Below are 25025 nucleotides of genomic sequence, written 5' to 3'. Positions count from 1 at the left end.
CGGCCATATTTTTCCTTCAAGCTTTTAGATTTTTAAGGTGGCGGGGGGGGGGGACGGGACGGGACAGGACTGGACTGCATGCCATTTCCAAATCTCTGGAGTTTTCCTCTGACTTAAACAAAGCCTCTTCCTTGGGAACAGTGAATAATTTTAGCCCAAACACAAGTTCACAAGTTATAAACTGTGTAAAATAAACTACATTTAAAAAAAAAAAAAAAACACACTCTTAAATAATCCATTTTACTTTTTTGTAAAGCAAACCAACATTCAGAGTTGCAGAGTCTTGCTCTCCAGTAACCAGGTAGTGTCTCCAAATTTGTAGTATCTCTTGCTTATTTACTGCAGACTTCATACGACTGCCATTTTGTTACTCTGACAACAGCTTTAACTGCTTGTGAACTACTGCATGCGTGACGGGCTGAACAGTTCCAAAGGCCAAACGTTGCAGAAAGAAAATCTGTTCTGCTCCAGTTTCTCGCTCTCTGGACAGTACAAGCAACACAGAAGACAAAGAGAACCCATAGACCTGGAAAGCTGCCAGCATCAGCCTCCTTCGCACATCTGACTACAAAGTCAAGACACGAAACCTGAATAAACGACCATAAATGGATGCAATCTAGCAGCACGTTTAACCCCACTTCGGAAATCAGAAACCCCCCTCGCCCTCGAAATCAAGTAACGCTTGTTGTGCAAATGTCAGACTCCCATAGCTGCATTACTGCTGGATAAAGCCAAGCTTATGCTGTCTACTCAAGAATGAACAGCTCCAAAACTTAGAAGATTGCTATTAAAAGTATTTTTCATATTATTTCTTGCTAGTTTAAGAGCTGAGTCAGATATGTGCCTCCTCTCCCCATTCCTAGACGTAGCTCACTCCTAAGGATAAGGTGCAGCAAAGATTGGACTGATTTCTCTCGTAAGAGGTGCACTTACTTTTCCAGCTCCTCCTGTGAATGTGCAAAGGTGCAGCTGGCCCCGCGGGGGCACCCTCCTCTCTGCTTCATGTCTCGGCACATGTATGTCTTGTACTTGCTGTGCTGAGGAGGCTGACAAGGTTAAAGAAACAAAGAAAGATACCTGAGAACAAGCGCACTTAACCAAGAACTGAATGTATCCTCTTACTAAAGGACTGATGCGTGACTGTTCAATATTCCTTCAATGTACCCATCCCAAGAGTACCTACGGTTGAACTGAATGACGGGAACAGTATTCACATTTGGGCCTTCAACAGAACTGAAGGATTCAGGAGTAGGTATTCTGACAACTAAGTCACTATCAGATTTTTAAAATACTTTTATTCTAATTTAATTCTACCGGAGCTTGACTGGAACACAGTCGTATGCTTCAAGAAACAGTAAAGCAGACAAAATTAATTTAGTCTGAAAGATCACCACGCTTACTCAAAAGACAGAAGTATGCCATGCCAAAACGCCAAACACTGATCAGGCTTTTTGCATTGGATTTAAAGTTGAATTTGGCGAGTTACTTTTCCCATGCTTTCTGTCAGCTCAAAATGGCACTTCAGCATCCCTTTGGTCTTCATGTACAGCTAAATGTCATTGAGTTCCCTGGTACCCTCCTTGGATTAAAAACCTCTTAACTATGATAATTATTTTTGTCAAAAGGTGAGAATGTAACCTTGCTCCTACGTGGGTCAGCAGGGTATGGGCTGGCTTCTGCCTTGTTCTGAGCTTGGTCTCCAAAGAAACTGTGACTTAATGCAATCTTGCCACCTGCATGTACACCCATTTGCTAATTACCTTAGATAAATTTTGACAGAAGGACAGAGGTGGTCTCAAAGATATTAAGTTCCTACAGGTTTCATAGCAAGATTAAATCAGTCAGAGAGGGAAACACCCTATCAGAGTTCCCACCACGGAAAGGTCTGGAAAAATAAACCTTTGCTTTCTAAATCCAAAATGGAACTTGGYTAGAAGATACAAATCTATTAGAAGCCAATCTGCAAGCTATGATTTTTTTGCCCCCTACAGCAGTGAAAAAGGATTTAGGTGGGGTGTATGCGAGCTCCACAGCCCTCTGCTGGCCACAGCCGCCGGCCAGCGAAGCCCGGTGCTGCGGGGAGGATGCGCGCTTTGCTTTCCGCGGCGGGAGGCTGCGTGCTCCCTCCCAAGCTAGGCACTGCGTGCCAGGCAGGGCCGGGTGATGCTCTCCCCAGGACCAGGGCTACAGCAAGCACCCTCACGAGCCTCCCCACCCCGCTTTCCCTTGCGTTCTCCCTCTGCTTTTCCTTTGGCCAGTGATGGGGCACATTAGGCATCGCGATGAATCAGAGAGTGCTAAAAAGGTAAACCAGCAAAGAAATATTCACTCTGATGCTATTTGGGGGTTTACTTGTTTGTGGATTCCCCCCCCCCCCCGCAAGAGAATCTCAGCAGCAGCTAGCATCTACGTCAGCTGCGCTATACAGTGAAATGAGATCAAAGGAACATGTGGCGAGACAACTGTGYGATACGCTAATACATGTCTGGCAACAGCATTTGGTTTCAGAAACTCAGGATGGTACCTTTCATGTAAAGTTTTCCCAAATCTTTACAGCTTCCCAGAGCATTAAACACAGGTATAAGAATCATTTCCTTAACACAGAGCCATCTGACTGAAATGTTTCACGTTAAAGGCAAAACAAGAAAACTCCCACAGATCCCAGTGGTAGCACCCTGGCCTTCTCCTCCCAGCCTCTAATCAGGAGGGCTGCTTATTCATTTCCCTAAACTGGCAGCTGGATCAGATAATTTTCTTTTTATCCTAGTGAGCTGTGCAAATTAATGCAATAGGATTTTTTTTTTTTAAACAAACATGGGACTGCAGGGACATCCTCAAACCTTCTCCTTGTGAAACCAAATCTCTCCAGATGACATTTGCAAACCTGCACTACTAGACCCAGCCAATAAAACTTTGGGGCAAGCATTTCCTTAATTTTTAAGTTCTATGAAAAGTTTTAGCTTTTACCTGTTGCTGGTCTGTTCCTTTCTTGCTGTGATTCTGAATATAATCAACTAAGCCATGAACCACAGTCCTCACGGCAACTAGCCCGTTTTCCAGTTGTTCCCATGTTGGAGGTGGAGCATCTATAACACCGACAGGAAACAGAGTATTATTAAAAAACACACACGCGCAGAAAAGGAAGAATTTTCCACAATCAGGTAATGAAGAAATTCTAGAGTATCACAAAACTTTATTAGACCACCAAGCAGTCTTATCGGAAACAAATGTCATTAAATAAAAAACCTTCAGCACCTTAATTCAGGAATACTTATCACTTAAAGAATAAAGCTTCTTACAGACTCAAGATGGAACTGCACAAAACAGCAAATGAGCCAGCAAGCCAGTTATTAGCATGTCAAATTATCTCCTACCAAAACTTTCATATCCCACCGAACTCCAGAGCAAATGCATTTAACAAACTCTGCACGTGATGCAAGGTCCGGCTGAAAATGCCACCTCGCACTCTGACTCCTTTAGGCAAAAATCATTCTGTGCAAGTGCCATCACCACTGGTCTAGGTCACGCAGCCAGTGGCACTGAACAGTAGCAGAAATTACTGCATCTCTGTTGGGGACGGGGGAAGAAAGGGAATCGCAAGGCAAATCTATGTATCAAACCACCATCTTGCATACAGCACTGMGAAAAAATTATGTAGTCTTAATCCAACAGGGGCTCTTGCTCTTCCTAGCTGACCAATTTACCTTGCTGCTCCATCTGTCCCAGCAGATGGTACTTCCCCTGCGCGCCTACACATTCTGCCACAATACCTGGGACCTCGATGTGCTTTACCAAGTGCCTTTCAAGATCTTTAGCACAACTACCTTCTACGCTGTTCACAAGGACTCGATGCTGCTGGGAGGACTACAGTGTGCCTACAGGACAGCAGGGGAGCAACTCAACAGCGCAGCAGAGAAATGACATCAGCATTGGACTCACCCACCAAAATTTCAAGTGRGGCTACTAGTGCTCCTCTTTCCACATCAATCTTTGGCTAAAAAGTATGCAGTGCACTCAAAGTTTTATCCTTGACTAGTTACAGTACAAGAGATTGGGTAGSAAAGCACTGCATTGTCTTTAGCTGTAAAGTGCACCTGGTCTTCACTTGGAAGTAGAGCTTGTTTAAGCAAACTGAAACCAACAACTGCTACTTTTATCTCCTGAAGTCACAGTTTAGGCCTTCACACTCAACTTTGACATTAACCTTGGTTTTACAAATACGTAACAGGCATAAAATAAAACCTCAGCCACAGAGGTGTCTGCTGCCCCTCCTTGCTCCCTCAGCCAGTCTATCCTCACAGTGCTACTAACTTCCAACAATTTCCACCTCCTTCTCCCCATCACCAGCTTAGATTTTGTTCCTCATTTATGTTCTTTCCAGCTCACTTCCCCTTCCCAGTTTGTCTTTCCACACATTTGCAGAATGACAGATTAAAAAGAAAAATAGTAAATTCCCTAGAATAGTGCATCTGTCTTGTCTAGAATGATTTTTGCCTAGCTTCTGTCATTTCAGTCTATCAGGCTTGTATTTTGGAATCCTAAATAGTTTACATGCAAGATGCCTTATGATTTTAAGCTGCCTCCAAGAGATACTTCTGAGTGCAAAGTCTGCAGCCTAGAGAACTTGAATCAAAAACTAACATGCAGAATTTCTAGAACAAAGCCATGCAATTTTTAGGTAAGAAGATAATGGAAGTCCTTAATCTGACAATTGTTTTCTTAGACACTTCCCCCAGTTTACAAATAGATCACCTGCTCCACTAAAGAACTGGAGAGAGAGAAATATCTCAGAGTGACAGCTAAGACCTTGCATTAACACAGTGGTTCTACCAGTCTTACTGAAACCAGATTTGCAAAGCAACAGGAAGTGGCATGTTTACTAAACAGGTAAGAGGAAGAAACTAAGACTGTTGCAAGTCCCCTYGGTTGACATTACCCTGTATGAAGTACACACCATGTAACCTCACAGGATTACATGCGTTTAACATCCTCAGTCACCTTACCCGGTGCTTTCAAACAAGGAAGCCATCCTCAGAGARGTGGTGAAATTATTCCAGTAATTTTTTTGGCTCCACCTTTGTTTCAAAATAGTTTAGTTCTTCACAMAAGTTACTGCTGTTGCCAGGTTGGTTTTCAGTATCATTCAAGAATCTTAAGTTTATCAGTTACAGAGGATGTTTTCTTCTCCTTGAGGAAAAGCTTTCAATTCCCTAACACTGTTAAATTTCTCCTGATAAACTAGAAGTTATACGGCTTTACAAAATACCTAGACTTACCTGGACTGGGATCAATATTTGCCAGGAGTTCTAGGTGGGGTCGAAGACGATTCAGGTTAGCTGGATCTCCAGTCCTCTGGAGGGCAATAGTCAATTCCTGAACACTCTGTGCAAATGAGGCTGGGGTCTGCAACTTAAAAAAATTATAATAATTAACTTTCTACAGGCAAAGCAACCCTCGTGGTTTCTGAAGGCTGCTCCATCAGATCACAGAGCTGTCTTCCAAAACTGAAGCAGAACTTTTTTCCACACAGGCTGGTTTCAGCACCCTGTATTAAATACCTCCTCCAGCCTTGAGAACACACCCTTTCTTGGGCATTCTAAGTTAAAATATAGCTCCAAACAGACAAAACAAAGGCTGGCATTACTTCCAGCAGTGAAACCTGTTTCTTTTCTGCATTGTGCTGGCACTCAGAAAAAATGCAAAATATCTGAGACTCATTTAATTAAGATTTCTGAAGAATCTCATATATCCAATCCCTGAATGAACAGATTTGCATCCTGCTTTACACCAAGTACAGCAAGACAGTGGAAGGACAAAGATAGCTAACAATGTTCCACTTACTAACACCACACAACCTCAGTATTTAAAATCCTGTTTTAACTCTGCATAGATCCCTCAGGAGAGATCTGTCAGGACACCTGAAAATCAGGTCAAATACATGGATGTCTACCAGTTTATTCTTGAAGCTAATCCTCCTGCATGGAAGCCAAAGCAATTGTTTCACAGCTTTTGTAACCACCCACCAAGACAGTAAGGCTCAGTTTTTCCCACCTAATTTAGATACTTATATGAGTTCCCTAATTTAAGAGCCCATTTGTCCTACACACTCTCTATAAAGAGCGGAGATCCAGGCATTTYCAGAGGTCAAGTCATTTTATCTAAGAAACATGTTGACATCTCTCTGACTTCATTTAGGTACAGACTGGGGGACTGATTTTCTTTCAACTTATGGACTAGCTTCCCATCTGGAAACAAACTATTAAACAGTTTTACTACATTGGTAGTAATCAGCTGTTTAGAAGGGACACATCCTGGCTGTGCAATTAGACTCTGGTTTCCTACCTACCGAAAGAGGTAAAGTAGAAAGAACAGGATGGGACTGGGAGCAGAATTTATTAAGTTCTAAATCTATATTCTCATTATTTAGGCCAAAAAGGTTTTTGAAATAACAGCACAAGTGATCAATGGGTAAGATGAGTACATCTGAACACCACTTTTCATTCAAGTTACAAGTTTATACATCTACAAACAGTTACAGACAAGATAGACTGGGCTGACTGTAGGTGGCTTTACCTTGTCAATGATAGACTGCATGTGGGATTTGTGAGATTGGTCTCCGTATAACAGTGAGGACCACTGATCCGGTGCAATGCGTAAACCTGCTTCCATAGCAATTTGAACTATCTGGGAATCGTGTTCCCTTCTCAGAGCTTCATAAGTCCGGAATTCCTCTTTCAGTTGCATCAGGGAGGAATCCTCATCACGCTTTGTCACCTAGTGGGGAGAAACCAGCCGAGTACAACTAAGCAGGATAAGCCAGAGACGATGTAAAGCCCAAGCCCGTCAGCAACCAAGTTCTTCCTCCCAAAACAAGCTGAACTGCTGTCATGACACTATGCAAGGAACACCACCATTATTTTCTACTAAAATAACAAGCTCTTCATAAACTGTGGTTACTATGAAATGGGTATCAAATATAATTTACTCAGAATCGGACTCAGATATTACTAGAGATGTCACACTTTCTAAATGCTTGTACCGGTAACTACAGCATCTATACCTTAACTCCCCCAAGCGTGAGATTTTGTTTGTATTGCAGAATTTTGTTTTAGATTTAATTAGCAGCAACAAAGCATTTTCCTCCTCATTCAGTGAAATGACATTTAAGGTGAGCACATAGCAATGGACCTAAATAGTGTGAAGTACCATTAACAGCTTAAGTTTTCCTTATACAACTCCACTAGTAAACCTCATTCTGATATTACAGTGCCTCATGTTTCTTTGTTTCTAACCACAACACCGCTCAGCTAACAGAACTGGGGCTCTTCCAGCTTTAAGCCTCTTTTAAGGAGATAAGTTACAATGACTTACATATGGCTTTTGTTACTGTGCATCCATTAAACCTGGACAGACTCCAAGCTTAGATTTACTGCTTAAAATTGCAATTTCAGCCTACATTGCCTTCACAGATGTAGGACAAAACTCTCCGARCACATACGGGACTTAGTGAGGAATACTTTCTATAACTATATGTATTTTTTAGATAMATTTAATGGTATGGTACAATGAAAATTGAAAATGAAAAACAAAAGATGTTTTTTAGAAGTTGTGAATGTGTGTTAAAACTCATTTTAAATTGGAGTATCTTTTGGCTATATGAAGAAGTATTTTTCTGTGTTATGAAACCTCTGAGCAAAATCTTCATACCTTGAAGCATGAGGCTCTGTAAAGAAGCTGGACAACATGCCCAATGCTAGTTTTAGAAGCCTGAGGGAATCGCGGCTCCAGCCTCTGAACCACAAAGAGAACCAAGACCTTCCGTGACAAAGCAGATCCATCTTCCAGGGCCAGCAGAACCAGCTTTAAAGCCTCCTCTTGCATTGCTGGGGAAAAAATGCAAAGAAAAGGGAATAAGATGAGAAAAGAACAACAAAGATTCCTGCATTTTTCTTGTGTTTCCTTCCCCACAAATAAACATGGGAGATCAGCTACAAGCTATATACACATGAAAAAAAGACGTTATGAAAAGGTAAGTGTAAGCATATAGATGGGAAAGGGAGCCTAGTGAGAAGGGAGGGGAAGCAGGGAAGGAGTACCACCCAGACTGTGACTGGGGAAATAGATAACACACTTTGCTCCTGTCTATACATCTCTCTTGACTATCAGTATAAGAGTTTTCAAAGAAGACTTATCATCTGATACCCAAAAGATAACAAGACAAAAGAAAAAAAATAAAAAAATCTAAGCTCCACACCCTATCCCAGCAGAGAAAGCTGACACACTGTGGAAGGGCAAGGCTGGTAGTTCCCAAGCAGGTAAAAGAGCAATCAAATAAGTAAGGTGCTGTAGCACCAAATATTTTCCACTGCTAGAAAACAAGCCTCTCCTGTCCTTCTCAGTGGCGCAAAAGTTGGCATGCACTGGGCCCTAGTCCTAGTCTTCCTTCATTCGCTTCAGTGGAAGAAAACTCCTATTTTAAGGAACCGACTTCAAGTTTCAAGATATTTTTTGTTGCTGCTCAACAAGTGAGTTCTGCAAGTTCAGTACCTGGACACCATTATGTTTTTAGGAAAATGAATTGTTTCAGCATTCTATGAAAAAGAATTCCAATTTAAGATTACGCCACTGTTTAAACATATACCTTCCTGATTGCTAAGCATGTAACTTTTCAAAAATACATACATACACAAAAATGTAACAAATCTCCCCCCCCCCCCCGGAACTGTTTTCTATGTTTATTTCTCTAGCAAGGGGGATTAAAAAAAAGAAGTCATGTCCAGTCACTTCCAGTATCTTACTTTTTCCAGAAGGGTTTTGCTTCCTTGGGGAAGGAGCAAGAGGCAAGCTACTTTCAATTTTAGCTTCTCACAATAACAAAAGGCCAACGATTATTCTGAGTTTTATGGAAGACTTGCAAAAGCAGTAAAAATGTGAGAAAGTCCATGACAGCAGCCCAACAGATGTATCATTAATTCTGAAGACCTACTGTAAGAAGTTAAGCCACTGCCCAATAAAATCACTCAGGCAATTTCAGTGACAAGGATGCCCATTTCTCAGCCCTCCTCAATCCGAAATTGCTTCTAATATAGCAGCAGTATTGATTTGGATGTTACCTACCTGGCCCAAGGAACTGGCACCCTCTGGCTCTCACCGCAGCCCAGAGGTTGGAAGAGAGCTGCTGAGGGTTTTGATGCTGAAGAATGAGCTCGGTAACTGTTCTTTCACCAAGTGACCGTGCTGCACGCATGGCTCGGATCCGTCCCTCCTCCTCTACTAGTTGGCAATGAACTAACGTCACGAGTTTCCTTTGCATGGGACGACTYAGCACGCTCTGAGTAGTACTGTTAAGACCCACACCTTCAAAACAAAACGAAGCAAAAAACATGCTACTTCACACCCTTTGGCACCAACCTGCAGCTGCTGCACTGGAAAATTGCAAAGCCAGTTCTCCCGATGTCGACTTTGTTAAACAGAATGCAACAGCCATGGCATATCAAAAATTCATTTTTATCAGTTTGTTTTACTCAGCACTAAAAGCAAACAGTTCTGTGGAGTCGGCTTTCCCACAGATTCATACCTTCTGATTGATTTGACTCTCTAAGAAGGTACAACCTCTGGCGAATTCTCTCCCCCTGTTCGGGGTCTCTCCTGCAGCCTCCCATATGGATTTCCAGCTGCCTAACCTCACATAAACTCATATTGCAGACTCTTCCTTATTTTTGAGGCTTGCAGGGATCATGTTGTTCTCTAACCACCTGTCTATTTTCGCAAAACATTCAATATCTTACCTATATTTGAAATCTCTATTGCTTTGGCCTAGCCAAACCAAACTGATGCAAGTTCAGAAGTGTTTGGTTGCGGTGAATGAATACATTCACAAATATGCTGGGATCCACTGAAACCAGGATAAAAACCAGAAATGACTGGCTAGACAGACAGCTACAGTATTGCTGTCATTCAGAGATTTACCTGGAGTTTGTTAATGCGGCCACTAAATTCTCAGAGCCGTGCTGGCATCACACTGCACTATTTGCAAAAGCTTGAGACAACTTACTTTTTGTAAAAAATCCATTTTTGGAAAGCAGATGCCCATGACGTTCACCTGTATTGCTTCATTTGCTTCTATGTCTAGGAAGGGTTGATTGATTTTTCCAAACCCAGCATACGTAACATATATGCACACACTATATACACTTGAACTCAGTGAAGTTTTGCTAAATTAACATTATTCAAATGGACCCAGTTGTTGTGTAAGGTCTCATATAAACAGAGGGTAACTTATTTCTCTTGTATGCCCTACATCTAACACATTACTTCCTTCAATTTATTCCTCCACCACAACAAAGCTGCATTACTACCAGTTATCTAAGTAAAGCAGAACTCAGGAAATAGCAGAGTTTTTACTTTTACTTAGTTAGCAGAGGTCAATCCAACTTAGTAAGTTTATCTCAATTTACTATACTGAATCCAAATACCTCTGCCTTTTCTCAGTATTATTTTGACATAATGCCTTTAAAGATGTTCTCCCCAAGTGAAAACATAACCTTAATGCTCAGAAAGGTGATTCCAATTTGATAGTTTTAAACTAGGTCTAGGTCAATTTCTCCAACAGACTCCACCTGTAATCATTTGGAGAGTTTGTTATGCATTTTATTTGTTTCCAGCTTTCATTTTCAAAGGAAACAACACAGGAATTACCTCTCGCGCTGCTGAGTGGTTTGAGGTACAGTGCTAATTCTTCCACACATTTCTTGCCCTCCTCATAATGCTTGGTGTCTTCAGCTCCACTACACAACGTGATGGGCTGCTGCTCTGGAACCTGAAGAGGCGACATGGACGTCTGTGATGAATATGCATGAACAAGCAGCAGTCGTGCTTACACGCACACGGCACACCGAGCTTACTGATATCAAGCATTTCCTGTTTTGTTCCCCTTCTCTACAGCTTTTCGCGTTAGTAAGCAATATGCGATTATTCATTTTAATGAACAAACAGCTCCCACCTCTCCCTGAAAAAATCAGTTGAAGTAAACTGCTTTTTTTTTTTTTTTTTAAATCTTCACTTTATGAGCCACGGTATCAGACTTTTTATTTAGTGGCTGATCTGAAATAAAACCAGAATGCTTATTCCATGACAGCAAATATTAGCACAAGAAACATAACATTTCTTATAATTATAAATTTTTGCTGAAGCAGCAACCATTCCGAGACATGGCCAAAACTGGCCAGCCAAAAATCAGAATCCCTCAGATAACTCTGGTTTGCAAGAAGGTGCAGATTCATATCTGGGACCTGGCAGCTCTAAATTACCTAGGGATAAGTGTTCTGAGCTATTTGGATGGGGGGGGGGAGTTAGCAGCAAATATATTACAGCATATTCTGAAGAGACCCAATTAATCAAGCTGCAAGACGACATTATCCTACACAGTGCATACGCTCACATACGCGAGCATTAATGTGGTATCGCAGGCTACTGAGTTTTGTTTTTATAATATTTTGGCTGCAGCATTTATTTCTTCATCCAGACATTCACCAAAAACCAAGATCTTTCAAAGAGATGCTGGACTTTTCTCCAAGTTTTAATTTTGCTCTTCTGTTTTTCCCCCAGTTAAATTCTTAATGCATTAAACACATTTGGGGTTCCAGTACAGCACTGTACTAACGTCCATAGACATCACTGCTTAGTAATCAACTCAAAAAATACACAACAGTGAAGAGAACGGGAGTTTCTCAGGAGACTAAATACGAGTGCTTTCCGCATGTTCTCCCGAAGTGAAAACCGATCTCAGACTGCGACTTCTGTATTTCCCAATCAACCACTACCCCAGTGGCAACAGCGTCGTGCCGGTCCCGCGGAGCTGCTTACAGGGAGCCACCACGGGCCGCGGCCTTCTTACGAGCGCAGGCCTTCAACGCCGGAGCCGGACACCTGGGAACCTGCTCCCCTTTCCACGGGACCCAGCCAGGTAAAGGGGGAACTTCACGATTGCATCAATGAATAAAAGACAGACAGACGGATAGACAGATGGATATTTTTTGCCATGTTCTATGCATTCAGTCATAGTCCTGAGAAGTGAGAAACTGCTGAAAAGGATGTTAAAATAAAAGCGTCCTTGCTGCAGTCTGGTGACATCATTTTCATTAAAGCCTCAGCTTAGTATTTTTAAATGGGATCTACTACACTGCAGTCCCTCCCGCTTGTTTCATCCTCAGAGGGCATTTTAAAGCAAGGCACAAGAAAGGAATACCATTTTATATCCAGACTTCAACATTTTCCTGAAGGTTTTCTTTTTTTTCCCCCCAGCCTCCTAAAAAAAGCAGGAGTTTTCACACAAGTTACTTAAAACATCTGCAATTACTGAAAAGTGTACATACTCCAAAATTCAGTTAGGCTTTCAGTATTTATGCTCATTTTCACTTTATCCTTTTTCAGCCTGGACAAATAAAAGCAGAGCTGGAACACCTTCTCCTTCAGAGACGCTTTGCCCTCTGCTTTATTGCCTGCTGCGTCTGATAGAAAAGAACATAGTGCGTAATACGTGTTTGATGAAACCCAGTAATTACTATTTTATAAGATGCTCCAATTTAGTAAATAAACAAAAAGTAAATAAATAGGGAGTTTATATAATCAGTCCCTTAATACAACTCTAGCCTCAAATACATGTGGAGGATGGAGCACGAAGAGAAAAAACCTTTGCAACTGAGCACAACAGCCCTTCYGAAACTCTGGCGCAAAACAAGAAAGGAAGATCGAGCGCGCAGAGCTACGTTACGGGAACTCTGTTAGCAGAGTTTTGGACACGACACCCAATACGTTCAATGCGATGCCTGCGAGAGCAGCATGCACAGCAAGGCATGAAAATACGACTGCCCGAGATTCAACAGATCTGTGCAGCCAGCACGCTTGTAGTCGTACCAGGAGCAGCTCCAGTCATAACCACAACTCGTTTCTCYTAACTCCTGTACATCTGTGTTGCCACCAGCATTTTCCATGAATAATTCTGGCCAAGTACATATGGTAAGCTTTTACATTACCATATTGAGGAAATACCAAACACACATTCACGGGCAGAAGAGAGAACCCAGCCCTGCTACACAGTGCGCACACGTATACAACAGGGCAAAGTGCTCGTCCCACCGACRGGGGCAGGAGCTTTCCTACCGTTTTGGATAAGTCATCTGTGTTTTAATTATACCATCCTGCTTTCCCTACAGCCTCGGCTAACTGAGTGTGCGCTCAGGGCTTCTCTACTGCAGAATAAAAAGTTACCAGCTGTGTAGCTCTTGCTTTCAAACTTGGTGACCAAAACAAAGTCTTCAGGTCTGAAATATAAAATGCAACAATTAAGAGCTGATACTACCCAAAAGTAGCAAATTCAAGACTGTCTGGATCAGACACCTCCTCTCTTACTCCTTTTAAAAGGAAAAAAAAATAAAATAAAAATAATTCTCTCAAGACAGCAGGGTTAGCCTGGATGCCTTCCTTGGACTATTATTTCTACACTTAATTTGTAAGTTTTTTTGCTGCCTCTAAGCAAGAAAGCTTTGAGCAAAAGGAGATTCGGCAATTTTATCTCACAGAGGCCGCAGCCATAACTGTTTCAAGAGCAGCAGCCTCAGCTGGCCGGGTTTCCCAGGACTTGGGCAGCAGAAACACGAACACCTCCAACACCCGCTTTCACACGAGCGGAAAGCTCCATCCCCGTTTCAACGCCGCTGCCCTGTTAGCAGCCTGCGCAGCTGAGCCGGCCGYGGATCGGACAAGACGCACGGCACGCGTGCGCGCTGGGGCAGGCACCGCACGCTCTGCCCTCCGCACTGCTCTCATACGGTCTGGGCACGCTGCTGTTTGCTCCCGCAGCACTCAAGCCTAGCAGCCACCCCAACCTGAAAAACAACTCGAGCGTCGCACCGTTCGGCAAAGACTGCTTGGAATAGATGGGGGACAGGAAACGGCATTCAGCACCGGATTTCTACCTTGAATTAAGGCAGATTTAGCATACAGTCGCGCCAGCGCGCTGGAACGCCATACGCAGCTCAACTCGACCAGCGAGAGATGGGGACTGTCTGGGCAACTCGGAGAGCTTCCCCCTCCGCCAGAAAAACTCGCAAGGGCTAATCAAGCTATTCAACAGACCTCGCCGAGTCCAACACCGCCTGTCTGCACATCGTTCCCMTCGCCTCTCTTTGCAAAGGAAACCTCAGGATAAAAGCGAAAAGGCTTGCACCCTGTACTTCTTGTAGAGCAAGGGCTGGGCGAGATTGGAGTTTAGCCTTCCTCTTCAGCTGGAGCAGGTGTAGGGTGGAAGGGTAAAGCCAAAGATGGTCATTTTGTGGTTTTCAGGAATCCTTGGGACAAGCAAACGCACTTCTCCACGCACACACCATACAACAGCAGATGCAGTGCATCTCTCAGCAAATCGTACAAATAACTTGTCCTCCTGCTGGCACCTTCACACGTGGTTCCAAAACGTTTCACCATCTTAGAATTAGAATAGTCAAAAGAACAGCATTTACCAAGAGGGGAAAAACGGTCAACACATGACTCAGAAGTCACAGGAGATGTGGATTTTTGTTTTGGCTCTGTCAAGGAATTGCTTTAGGACCACAGAGAGATCATTCAAGCCCAAAGCATTTTGACTTCCCCATTGCAAAATATCCTTTTGGGAGCGTGAGGGACCCTATGGTCACTRCTGCTGACAACGCCTCTCGCGAATCACAAAATTGCTGCCCTGCCGAACAAGTTCATTCTTTTCATCCTCATTCAATGTGCCATCTTCTCAGACACCCCACCCTTCTCGGTTTGCAGTGCAAACTACGCTTACATGATATAATAAATATCTCCCAAGGGAGACCAGAACAAGAAGAGCAGAGCAATCTCAGACGTTCTGCTGGTTTAAATTTGGGTTAACTTTGCATGCCTCTGCCCTGGCGTCAAGGCTGGGTGCCAGGCACAGGAACGCTGTCCTTCAGTACGACTCTCGTGGCTGCGGGAAGAGGCAGGTCGTGACGGCACGAGGAGAGGGGGACCGGAAAAGAACACTAAAGCAGCACCTCACACTAGGCCAAGCTTCTGAATGAGCAATTTAAGTGCAATTCGAYGAAGCATGCCAGCTTGAGTCGCCGCTAATTAGCATTAGACATTTAACTGGGCAGGACAGAAACACATTAAGCAGAGCAAACCCCTTTCTGTCTAGTTTGAGACCTGTCCCCCCCCCCCTCCATTTTTCCCCCCTACACACAGACGTTTTGCTTCCTGACAAAAAAACCTCAATGCCTATAGTCTTCCTCAAAAGCTTGTCGAACGTTTCTTGGCAGAGAATCCCTCCTGTGCGGCCCCTCATTTCATTAAAGCTACAATACAGCACTGGCAAACGCACCAGGAAGGTGAGCTCTGCCACAGTCACCTTCCCCTTCTGCAAGCACCGGGAGCTAGCTGGCCTCCCCTGCCCTCTCGTCACCCACAAGTCCCTCCTCCAATGCCTCCAACTGCATTCACCACGTCCAGCAGGACAGACAGATGGAATTTAAAGCTACCACAGGAATTCCTGGYGCTTGAGGTCACCTGCTAGGAACGTGCACACTGCTGTTTTGCACGCTGCGGAAAACAGGAGGGAAGAGATTAGATGACAAATCCATGACTGGGCACCTTCAAAACACAGGCCTGGCGAATGTTTAAAATAGTTACATATAACAAGTGATACGTGGCAGCTCGACTAGCTGAAATTCAAGAGCTCATTCCCTTAGAAACTGGCTTAAGGGATTACTTCTGTACCTAAACGTTTTCAAAAGCAAGGTATTCTATGAACGCTGTATCTAATAAAGCCTTTGGACTTGTGCTCACTGCCCTGTTACGTGGCTGAACGCACTGAACGGCGCAGCCGCTGCCTCCCGCAACGGATCCTGCTTGCGCTGGTGATGTGTATCAGACTATAGCAGGGCAGCAGAGATTCGAGTCTCTGCGCTCACTTAACTTTGCATGGGAAGTTTGGCTATAAGCTGGGCAAGAGGTTTCGTTTTTGTAAAGGGATGGGGAGGGGGAAAAACTGAGAAACAGACTGTAACTAAAGTAAGGAACCAATTCTCTTCACCGTTAAAGTAACAAGATCTACATACAGACATAACGCTATTGGAGAAATGGGTTACTGCTTCCTCTGGTGCCTGCGTGACCAGTTTATTGTATCTTCCCCAAAGCACAGCCCTGCTCATTTCACCCGCTGCGCCTGTGCTTAAAGCCACCCAGCACGGCTTGCCAGGGAAGCCCAACGTTGCTGCTAGCGACTCTGGAAGAGATTTGTTTCTTCAAAATGTCTGCTTCTCCTCCCCTGCCTCCAGCAAAAAAAAGAAGTGCACCACATTTGTGAGTGTGTGAACTTCTCGGAAACCTCCCCAAAGGGAAAAGAACAAACCGTTCTTTTTCCCCCAGATAAAAGCTTTAATTGTGTTGTACTGCTTACCTTCCAGAAGGAAACCTGTTTTTTGGAATTCATCATTTACAAAACACATTAAAGGTCTTCAYGGACTAAGGTGTACGGAGGTTTGCAGAAGATTAGAGGTGGTTAACGTCATGTACACCCCTCCTGAAACTAAACCAAGGAGCGGAACAAGAAGAGGGCTTTGTGTGACTGTGAAGCTTGATAATACTACCCATGCTCCATAAGCTGGCTCGCTGCTCATAGATCATTTCTGTTGATTTGTAGTAGAGAAAGCACACCTTCTTCATGAGACGGAGCTCAAAGCTACTACAGTTCCTGTAAACTACTCTTTTTGTCCTTATCCGAGCCCTTTTCTATAAACGATGTCAAGAAAGGCTTTTTGGAGAAAGAGATAGGCCAGTGGAAAATAGCAGCTGTTTTTCCTGCCCTTCCCAAAGTGGCATAATTATTTTATAACCATGGCCTGGGAAACAGCACTGGAGGTGCCAGGAGGGAAGAAGAGGCAGGAGGGTGCAGGATGTGGAATACTGGTCTCACTCGCAGCCCTGGGCCTTGCTCCTCGGCACGGGGAGAGCTAGGAGGGAAACGCAAACCGCTCTCAAGAGGAAAGCGTGAGCAGTAAGCAAAACCGGCTAAGATCACCGGTGACTGCTCAGGCAACATGCACACGGTGCAGCGCCACAGCTTCGTGATCCCTTCCAACCAGACCGTGGCTGCAACTGCTCTGCTGTTCTCCCACCACCACCACCTTCTGGAAGGCAGTGCAAGCACTTGTGCAGCTAACCATCAGCTAGATCAGGCAGCCAGATAAAATAAAATGGTTAAAAAAAATAATTAACAAAGAAAAGTTCAATTCCCCTATCCAGTTCACTACCCAGCGGTACAAAGGCAGGATACAAGCAGGGACGAGGAGCAAGAAAGGGGAAAAGGGAACACTGTCCCTTTTGATGGCAGAGGCAGCTTGAAGTGACCACGAAACAAGGGTGTAAGAATCTGGATCACAAAATACAGAAAGGAAGCGTTCTTCCCCATAGGCAAGGAACCTATGATACACGGAAATTAGGTCGTTAATCCAAAATCTGAACCCAGAGTTCAGAGGGCTCTTAAGACAAATGTAATACTATTGTAAAGGCACTCTTCCTTCACACATACCTCATACGCATGGAATACAGACAAGGAAACTCTTGCTGGCTAACTAGCAAAGCTAGAATAAAATCCTCAATTACTGGTAACAGGGCAGGGTGGCTTTTCATCACCTTGCAGAGGATCTTGTTTTTGTGGAAATTTAAGTTTAGGCAAAGACCAAATTAAAGCTATGGCAGAGCTTCTTACGAAGTATAACAAAAGCACACCAAATAAAAAACCCTCAGAAGGACAGACGTTTATCCACATCATAAATGTGGACATTTGGATACAGCTGGAACTAGTCTAGAAATGCCAGAGAGGAAGGAAGAAGATACAATGGAGCAAGGGAGAAAGGAGAGAATTACAACATTTATTTATAGTGTCACCCACAAACTTCACATTGCTTGGAAACCCTTCATAGATGGCAGCATACGTGTTAGAGACATGGAAGCAGACAATTTAATTACCTTCTCCTGCAAAGCAGGATGAATCACTAGTGCAGTCAGGAACAAAACTTAATTTTTAATCTTCTGATACAACTTCTAGACCAATGCATAGCAAGAGAAAAATAACAAGCCACATCTGGTTTGAAAAAGTGGCAGAAACACATTTGAGTCTCTAAATCACAGTATCTAATCAAAAAGATAAAAACAGCTTTCTCGTCGCCTTTTATAGCTTCTCCACAACATAGCTCAAAACCGAAATATGTATCTTACTGAATTTTCTGCTGCCTCTTCAACTCAGCTGAGCCCAGACAGGGAAGCAAGAAATGGGAAAACAATAACCCCTCTAAGATACTTGCATCCCTCCTGCAGTTTTACTTCTCACCCGTAAATGAGACATGGTCTTCCCTCCTCTCCCCAACTCCCGGATGCACGATCCTGTCCAGCCTTGACAGGTACAGCTCACAGGAAACCACCAGTGACCTAACCGGGTGGTTTCACGATAAGCTTATGCCAGCTTAAGTCTGTGCTGCCGCTGAACAGGGTGATCCTGCTTTCTGCTGGCCACACATTCCTGTCCCTTTCCTCGGGCTGCTGCCCCTGCAGTAGTCACCCAAATCAGATCACTGATTCAGCTGACCTGAGGCAGGCTCTCCCCTTTCAGCTGTATGGGCTTAAATTAACGTAGGTCACCTCATCAAATTACCCTTCCAGGACACAGTTTCAAATTAGACATAAGGTAGCACAAAGGCTGCTACCAGAGGGGTCTGTCCCACCTCCCTTCCCCTCCCTCCTGCTTCCCTGGCACCGTGTCCGTAAGCTGAATCAGACAAAGCAAGTGATCTACCACACCAGAAGGACWGCTTTCCACGAGATAACTGATCCAGTCCATCCTTTGGGCTTAATATGGCTAGATACAACTTGCAGAGGAATGAAGGGAACAGAATCACCCTGTTCTGGTGGTAGCCCACAGTTACACTGGATTAGGTGCAACGCAAACATCAGTCAAAGGTAGAAGCAAGACTGATTTAACTGCTGTTTCAGGCAGCTCTGTAACAGCACGTCATAGGTCTAAAACCTGTAACTTGGAAAGTTTGTCTACAGAAAGGCAGACATCTGCTCTACAGCCCATTTACGCAGAGCCACATTCTTTATTCATGAAATTGTCCCCCTAAATGAAAGAAAAACGACATAGAAACAGTAAAAACAAACAAACAAACAAGCAAGCACCGCTACCTGAGCGCCCACGAGCTGCAGCAAGGCTGAATTCACAGGAAGGAGTTCAATGTCTGTATTGATAGTGGTCTGGTCAAAAGGGCATGCCTTACGGTGGAGCTTGTTGAGGCACATCTTGCAGACAGTGTGGCCGCAACCCAAGCTGATGGGCTTCCGGATCGTTTCATCGAACGTCTGTGTGCAAATCGGGCAGGAGAGAAAATCCGTCCATTGTGGAGCTTGTACAGGCATTGCTTCAGGAGTTAATTGACAGGACAAAAATCTAAAGCACAGATTCCACTGGAATCAAAATCTTTGAAAAAAAAAAAGTCTGTTTGTTTTTAAATATCTTCTGTAAGTACAGACAGTCAGCACATAGTGTGAAACATAACCTAAAAGAAAACAGAAACATGAAGTTAGCATTCTCCATCGGAAAAGTCATTTGAAATCCCTTCTGCTATGTAAATATCAGTGGTATAGCCGAAGGAGGAGTGCCGTTCCGAGATTAAAATAGAGGACTGAGTCACGACTTGTTTTAATTCCAGCTATTCTCTGGCACTGGAAAAGCCACTTAAAACTCCTTTTCTGTTGTTACGCAGCTTTAAAAAATTTTTTTGAGATAACTATCTATCTTCCTGAAGTTACAGGACAAGATTAATTAGCTTTTGGGTTTTATGTTCTCTTATTTCTTTACAAATGAGCCAATTAACATAAAACTTTTTTTTGATTCATGTCTAGTTTAAAAATGCTGTTGTGCCAATGCCACTAAAACAATTTTTACAGCATTCATTAATAGATTAATTTTGCACAGAAGCACTACAACAGAAAAGGACCTGGAAGGATTTATTACTTGTCACTTTTTAATCATTTTGAATCAAACTGAAAAAGAGAAACGTGTTACTAATTCTAAGGGAGTGGAAGTACCCCTTGGGGCCAAAAAAAAAGGTCAAATAACACCAGAACTGCATCACGTATGTGACGAGAAATACAAGAGAGTAAACATGATGGAGAGGTGAAATGATTTGAAAAGAATCATTATCAGAAGGAAATTCAATAGTGAAAAGCCTCTGATTGCCTGGCTTATTTGCTATCACCAGTGAAGCTAGCAAAAAGTTGCACTGGTTGTACAGATTTACTCCCAAGCAGATTTTTCTAAATCAAGAAGCAAAATATATTTGAAAAGTCAAATACATTAGTTTCACTCTCCCTTTGGCTTAACCAAAGGGTGGACACTTGCTTGCTATCATCTGTTCAAACAGACAGAAAGTTATTCTATATGCAAAACAGCATCCTTTTATCAAATCTTAGTTTAAAACAATCCAAACAATAAAATCTCACTTCTAAGTAGTGGCAAAAAGAAAAACTTCAGGTTAAAACTTGTGCAATTCACAATCAAAGTATTTTCAAACAACAACAAAAACCTGACACTAAAGCAGACTCCGAAGAGCCTCAGGCTTTTGTTCCAGCATTTCGCGCAACTGCTCTTTGCAGTTACATCATTTTGCCAAGGCAAACAGTGGCGAGTTACTAGTTAAGCTTTTAGCCGTGTTTTATCAACAAGGCACTTAAAGCTTAGTTCTAAAGCTAATAATAAGTTATTTCTCCCCTCTTCAAAAGACACCTCTGTACAACCCTATACAGCCACTGTCTACCAGGCAATAAGGAGTCCATAAGAAACCCATACTACCGGGAACTCGAGGAGGAGGAAGCACCGTGTTTAACTCTAACGCTACCAGCACACAACTACAAGATCTGCCGAGTTTGTTCTTTTTTTTTTTTGGTGACATCTCTAAGAGCAAACTGATTTTTTTTCTTCCCCATCTTGTTAGCAGACAGCCAAATCATTCCGATTACTACCATATCAGTGTATCTCAAAGGAAAAACATTTATACGTGTGAGTTATTCGACTGAGCTAACTGCATAAACCATTCAGAAATTTATTTCCAAGCCTTTTTTTTTTTTTTAAATACACACTTTGGTATCAAGAATCCCATCTACACTCACCCTCTGTAAACCAAACCTGTTGTAGGAATTATCTTGTTACTCTACAAAAATCTTTTTGCAAAGAGCAGCTCCCAGCTTAAAAAATCTACTGAATGTATTATTCTGCTATGAAATACCATTTGCGATTAAAAAATTAAGTACTCGATCATTCTGCTTCCTTTCCACCACAGCAGAACTAAAATATCCCCTGCCAGTTTCCCAGCTTCAGCTGCAGCTCAGGAACAATCTGAACAACCTATCTGAAACACTGATTATCAACCGCTGTGTTAAACTAAGCGTAACAGGAGCAGTTTGTTACTAATAGAGCAAGTCTAAAGAGAGAAGCTAACATGGAGCTCYGCCTACCCAAAACTAGGTGTGGACATAGAGACTCTGCCATCCCAGGCCCCGGACTGGGAAGGAGGAGTTGAACAGACTTTACACATGAGAGTTAACTAATTAAAATAAACGTAGACATGCTCATACCCCTACATCTGACCCCTTAAGACCATAGTTCATATAGTTCATATTTATTTACAGCGCAGCCAGCACAGAGAGAAGTTCTCCAGCCTGGGGAGGGAGGGAGGGAGGGAGGGGGCAGCCAGCGGGATCGCTGACCCCTCATCCAGGCCGAACTCAAGGGGTTTGGGAGCAAAAGCAGCGGAGCTTACACTAAAGCAAAACTCTCGAAACAGCCTAGTCAGCCCAAGTCGGAGGGCACCGCACCGCCAGGGCGGCACACGGCGGGCGGACAGGCGCGACGGACGGGAGGAAGACCTGCAGCCGCGGGCAGGAACTGCCACGCTGCCGAAACAGGCGGCCAGCCGGCTCGGCCCAGCCAGCCCTCGAGGCCCCAAGGAGAAGAGAAGAGCTGTTCGAGCAACCAGCGCCGCTAATAAATCTCCCGAAGGGTTCGGCACAGAGCCGGGGCCTTCCTCCGGTCCCCTGCAAGGCAGGCACGGCTTCGCAGGAGCAGGCTCGCGAGCCGAACGCGGCCAGGCTGGCGCAGGACCGCACGTCGCTGCCGTCGCGGCCTCCCACCATCACGGCTGCAGCCTTCCTGCTCCGTCTTCGGTCGTCAGGCACAGAAGCGGCATCACGCACCGATGTACAACGGGCACAAAGCATAGGGATGGGGTTTATAGGCAAGAAATTAAGGTGGGAGAGATAGGCACCTTTTCGCAAGGTTTGTGACTCGCTACAGCCCTGGAAATAACAGGAAGCAAGTATGCCGTAACGCCAAAGAACTACTAAAAACACATGAGAGAGGATAAGCCGCAATGAAGTGACGGAAACAAGACAGATTCATTACTACGGACAGCTACTGAAACTACCATCACTGGCGGAGGAGCACACTTCCTTGTAGAGATAAGAGAAAAAGCATAAGCCTACTTTCACGGTAGAATACTTAAAATATATATATATAAATATACCTCTCCAGCATGAGGCCAGAGATATGAAATCTTATGAGCAAAACACAAAGAATTCAAAAGATATTCATAAAGACTTACCTGTTAAAAAAAAATCCCCGTCCCATAATATTAATTTTATGACTTTTTAACCCCACCCTCTCTAACAAGTATGAAAGATTTTGAGACTAGTTTCCAATACTTTGAATATGTGCTCCTTTGCACACAACTGAGAAAAAGATATGCCAGAAATTRGACCAGAAAATACAAACACTATCAAATACAAGAATTTGGCGTGTAAAAAGGCCAGGCACACTGTTATTTTTAATCACTAACRTTTTAAATAGGGATTCCTGTTTGCTCAATTAATAGGTGACAGACCTCAGGCCAAAGAACAGGCAGCTCTGGACTTACTGCGGAAACAAATTTTATCATTAGCAAGGAAAGGACACCTTTCYGCTACCTACCTGGAAATCAATTATTTTTAATTTCAGTTGCTAATATTGCTTTAAACTTCAGCAGGCACCTTTGCTGCGCTACATTAAGGGTAAAAAACTCTCCTTTTGCATGCACGTTTTACTACCTCCGCCTGGTTCATTTTAAGACTCCTACTCACAGCTCCTGCTAATAGGATTGAGGAAAAAAAACAGAACACACAAATCCAAACACATCCACAGGACAAAACTCAGAAGACAAAGAAATTGTAATTAAGAAGTAAGAAGTCCAGGGCATACACCTTGGATAGTACACTGGAACCAGAGACAGTTTGATTTCTGAGCTTGAACATGTGACATACCTCTATGCAAGTCTCCTCCTCCTGCTTAGCCCTGCATAAAGTGGGATTTCTTCCAGTTAGAAGAAGAGCTGGAAAAAATTCTCCTCTCTTCTGGGTCCTTTCTTCCCCCGCCCCGTTAAATGCCGCAACTCCCRCCTGCGGAGCCCCGCTGGAGGTGTCCTGCTGCAGCCGGAGCAGCGACGCCTGCGCGCTGGGGCCTGCCAGCGCTTCGGAGAAAGGCCGAGCGGCCCTGCACGCGCCGGGGCGGCYGCTCAGGGGCTGGGCACGTCCTCACCCCGCCAGCCCAGGGCGCAGCGGGGCAACGCGCTCCTCYGGCTGGGCTGCCTGACGCCTGGCATGGTCACGGGCAGCTAGAAAGCTTCGCAGATCTATCCCCGAGAGTAAAATGCATTTTTAAAACTCGGAATACTTTGTGCCAATATCTACCGGCATGGAGTTTCACGCACTAACGACACCGGGGAAACCTCCCTCCCGCTCGCGGTTAAAATTCAGCTCCCTTTAAACTAACAGCGCTCCCCACGGCCTTCGGCAGAGGCGCCGAGGATCGACCGCCTTTCCTCGCAAAGGCGCCGCGCACGCGAGCGAGCAGAGAGGTATCACGYGCCGCTGTGTCACAGGCAGGCTCCCGCCCCGACGCGGGCGCCCCGGGTCGCGTCGCAGCGCAGAGCGGGTGACTCGGCTCTGTGCCGCTGCCGCCGGGCGCCCTCCGCCCTCTCGCGGGGTCCGCGGCTGCCAGGAGCGCTACCCGCTCCAGTACCCTYGCCTGCCTCTTCAGGGCATCTTACGACGCTTTCCTTATCCAAGCAACGTCCTCCTTTTGACATCTGAAGATCAAAACTGAGAATAAGAGTCATTTTCATTGCCCGTTTTTATTTCAGTCCTGAGGTTGTTTCACTTTTGCCGCGTCTCACTCAGAAATAAAGCGACCAAGAGCTCCTGCAGCAGTTAACAGTGACCATACAGCGAAGCCTTCTTTAACGCTAAAGCAGCTCCCCGCCGCCAAGACAAACTCAGGCTCGCCAACCGATCCGCTCACGCAAACGCAGCTCTCGGCCATTCTGCAATTTCATCTAATAAAGATAATACYGTTTCATTAATTCTTTTAAAGACTCTTACTCCTTTATAGTAACCAAGCTTGCTGGAAAAGACGCACCTGGCCAGAGACGCGATTCTCTCCCATGTGGGGTCGGCTCTGCGACACGCTTGTTACTTTAAAACTTCTCTCAGGCTTAAGATTATAAAAATAAATCAACAGCCTAGGTGAAACGAACAGCAGATCGTAAACCAGCTCTTAATTAATCAGCACTGCCGGACGCACAGGGTGCAACCCGGACAYGGGGCCGGTGGCCGCAGCACCCCCAGCACCCCGCTACGGCCGCCCAGCCGCCCCCAGCTCTCCCCCCAGCTGCGCCGCAGCTCCCGAAGGCGGCAAGCCTGCCGCTGCGGCGCGCTCTGCGACAAGTAACACTTCTGAGAGCACTCGAGCAGGTTTTTCCCTCTTTTCCGAGAGGAAGTGGAGGGCTTAACATACTTTAGAGAGTCCTGAATTTCATTTTAGGGAAAGCCGGACATGCTAAGCTATGGGAAATCCTCACCGGCCAGGAGGAACGGGTTGTTTA

General features: G+C 44.4%; 1 protein-coding gene across 10 annotated transcripts in view; it reads right to left on the bottom strand.

The window, feature by feature from the left end:
- RC3H1 (ring finger and CCCH-type domains 1) overlaps positions 1-19632 on the bottom strand; it is a 46079-nt gene extending 26447 nt beyond the window's left edge. For 8 of the 10 annotated variants that reach the window (XM_026062490.1, XM_026062500.1, XM_026062531.1 and 5 more), the window contains exons 1-8: positions 19240-19470; positions 10699-10819; positions 9118-9357; positions 7708-7883; positions 6574-6774; positions 5277-5409; positions 2968-3086; positions 934-1046 (exon numbers count right to left, since the gene is read on the bottom strand). In XM_026062490.1, the coding sequence (XP_025918275.1) occupies positions 934-1046; positions 2968-3086; positions 5277-5409; positions 6574-6774; positions 7708-7883; positions 9118-9357; positions 10699-10819; positions 19240-19470 (1334 nt within the window). Of the gene's footprint in view, positions 1-933; positions 1047-2967; positions 3087-5276; positions 5410-6573; positions 6775-7707; positions 7884-9117; positions 9358-10698; positions 10820-19239 lie in introns of all 10 variants that reach the window. The other 2 variants (XM_026062564.1, XM_026062508.1) reach the window with 2 other exon arrangements.
- Between the last annotated feature and the right edge of the window lie 5393 nt (positions 19633-25025).

This window comes from Apteryx rowi, unplaced genomic scaffold (assembly GCF_003343035.1).
Source record: "Apteryx rowi isolate R43461 unplaced genomic scaffold, aptRow1 scaffold_100, whole genome shotgun sequence".
Lineage (NCBI taxonomy): Eukaryota > Metazoa > Chordata > Aves > Apterygiformes > Apterygidae > Apteryx > Apteryx rowi.
Note: the sequence above shows the minus strand (reverse complement) of the source record. Positions and strands in the feature narration are given on the sequence as shown.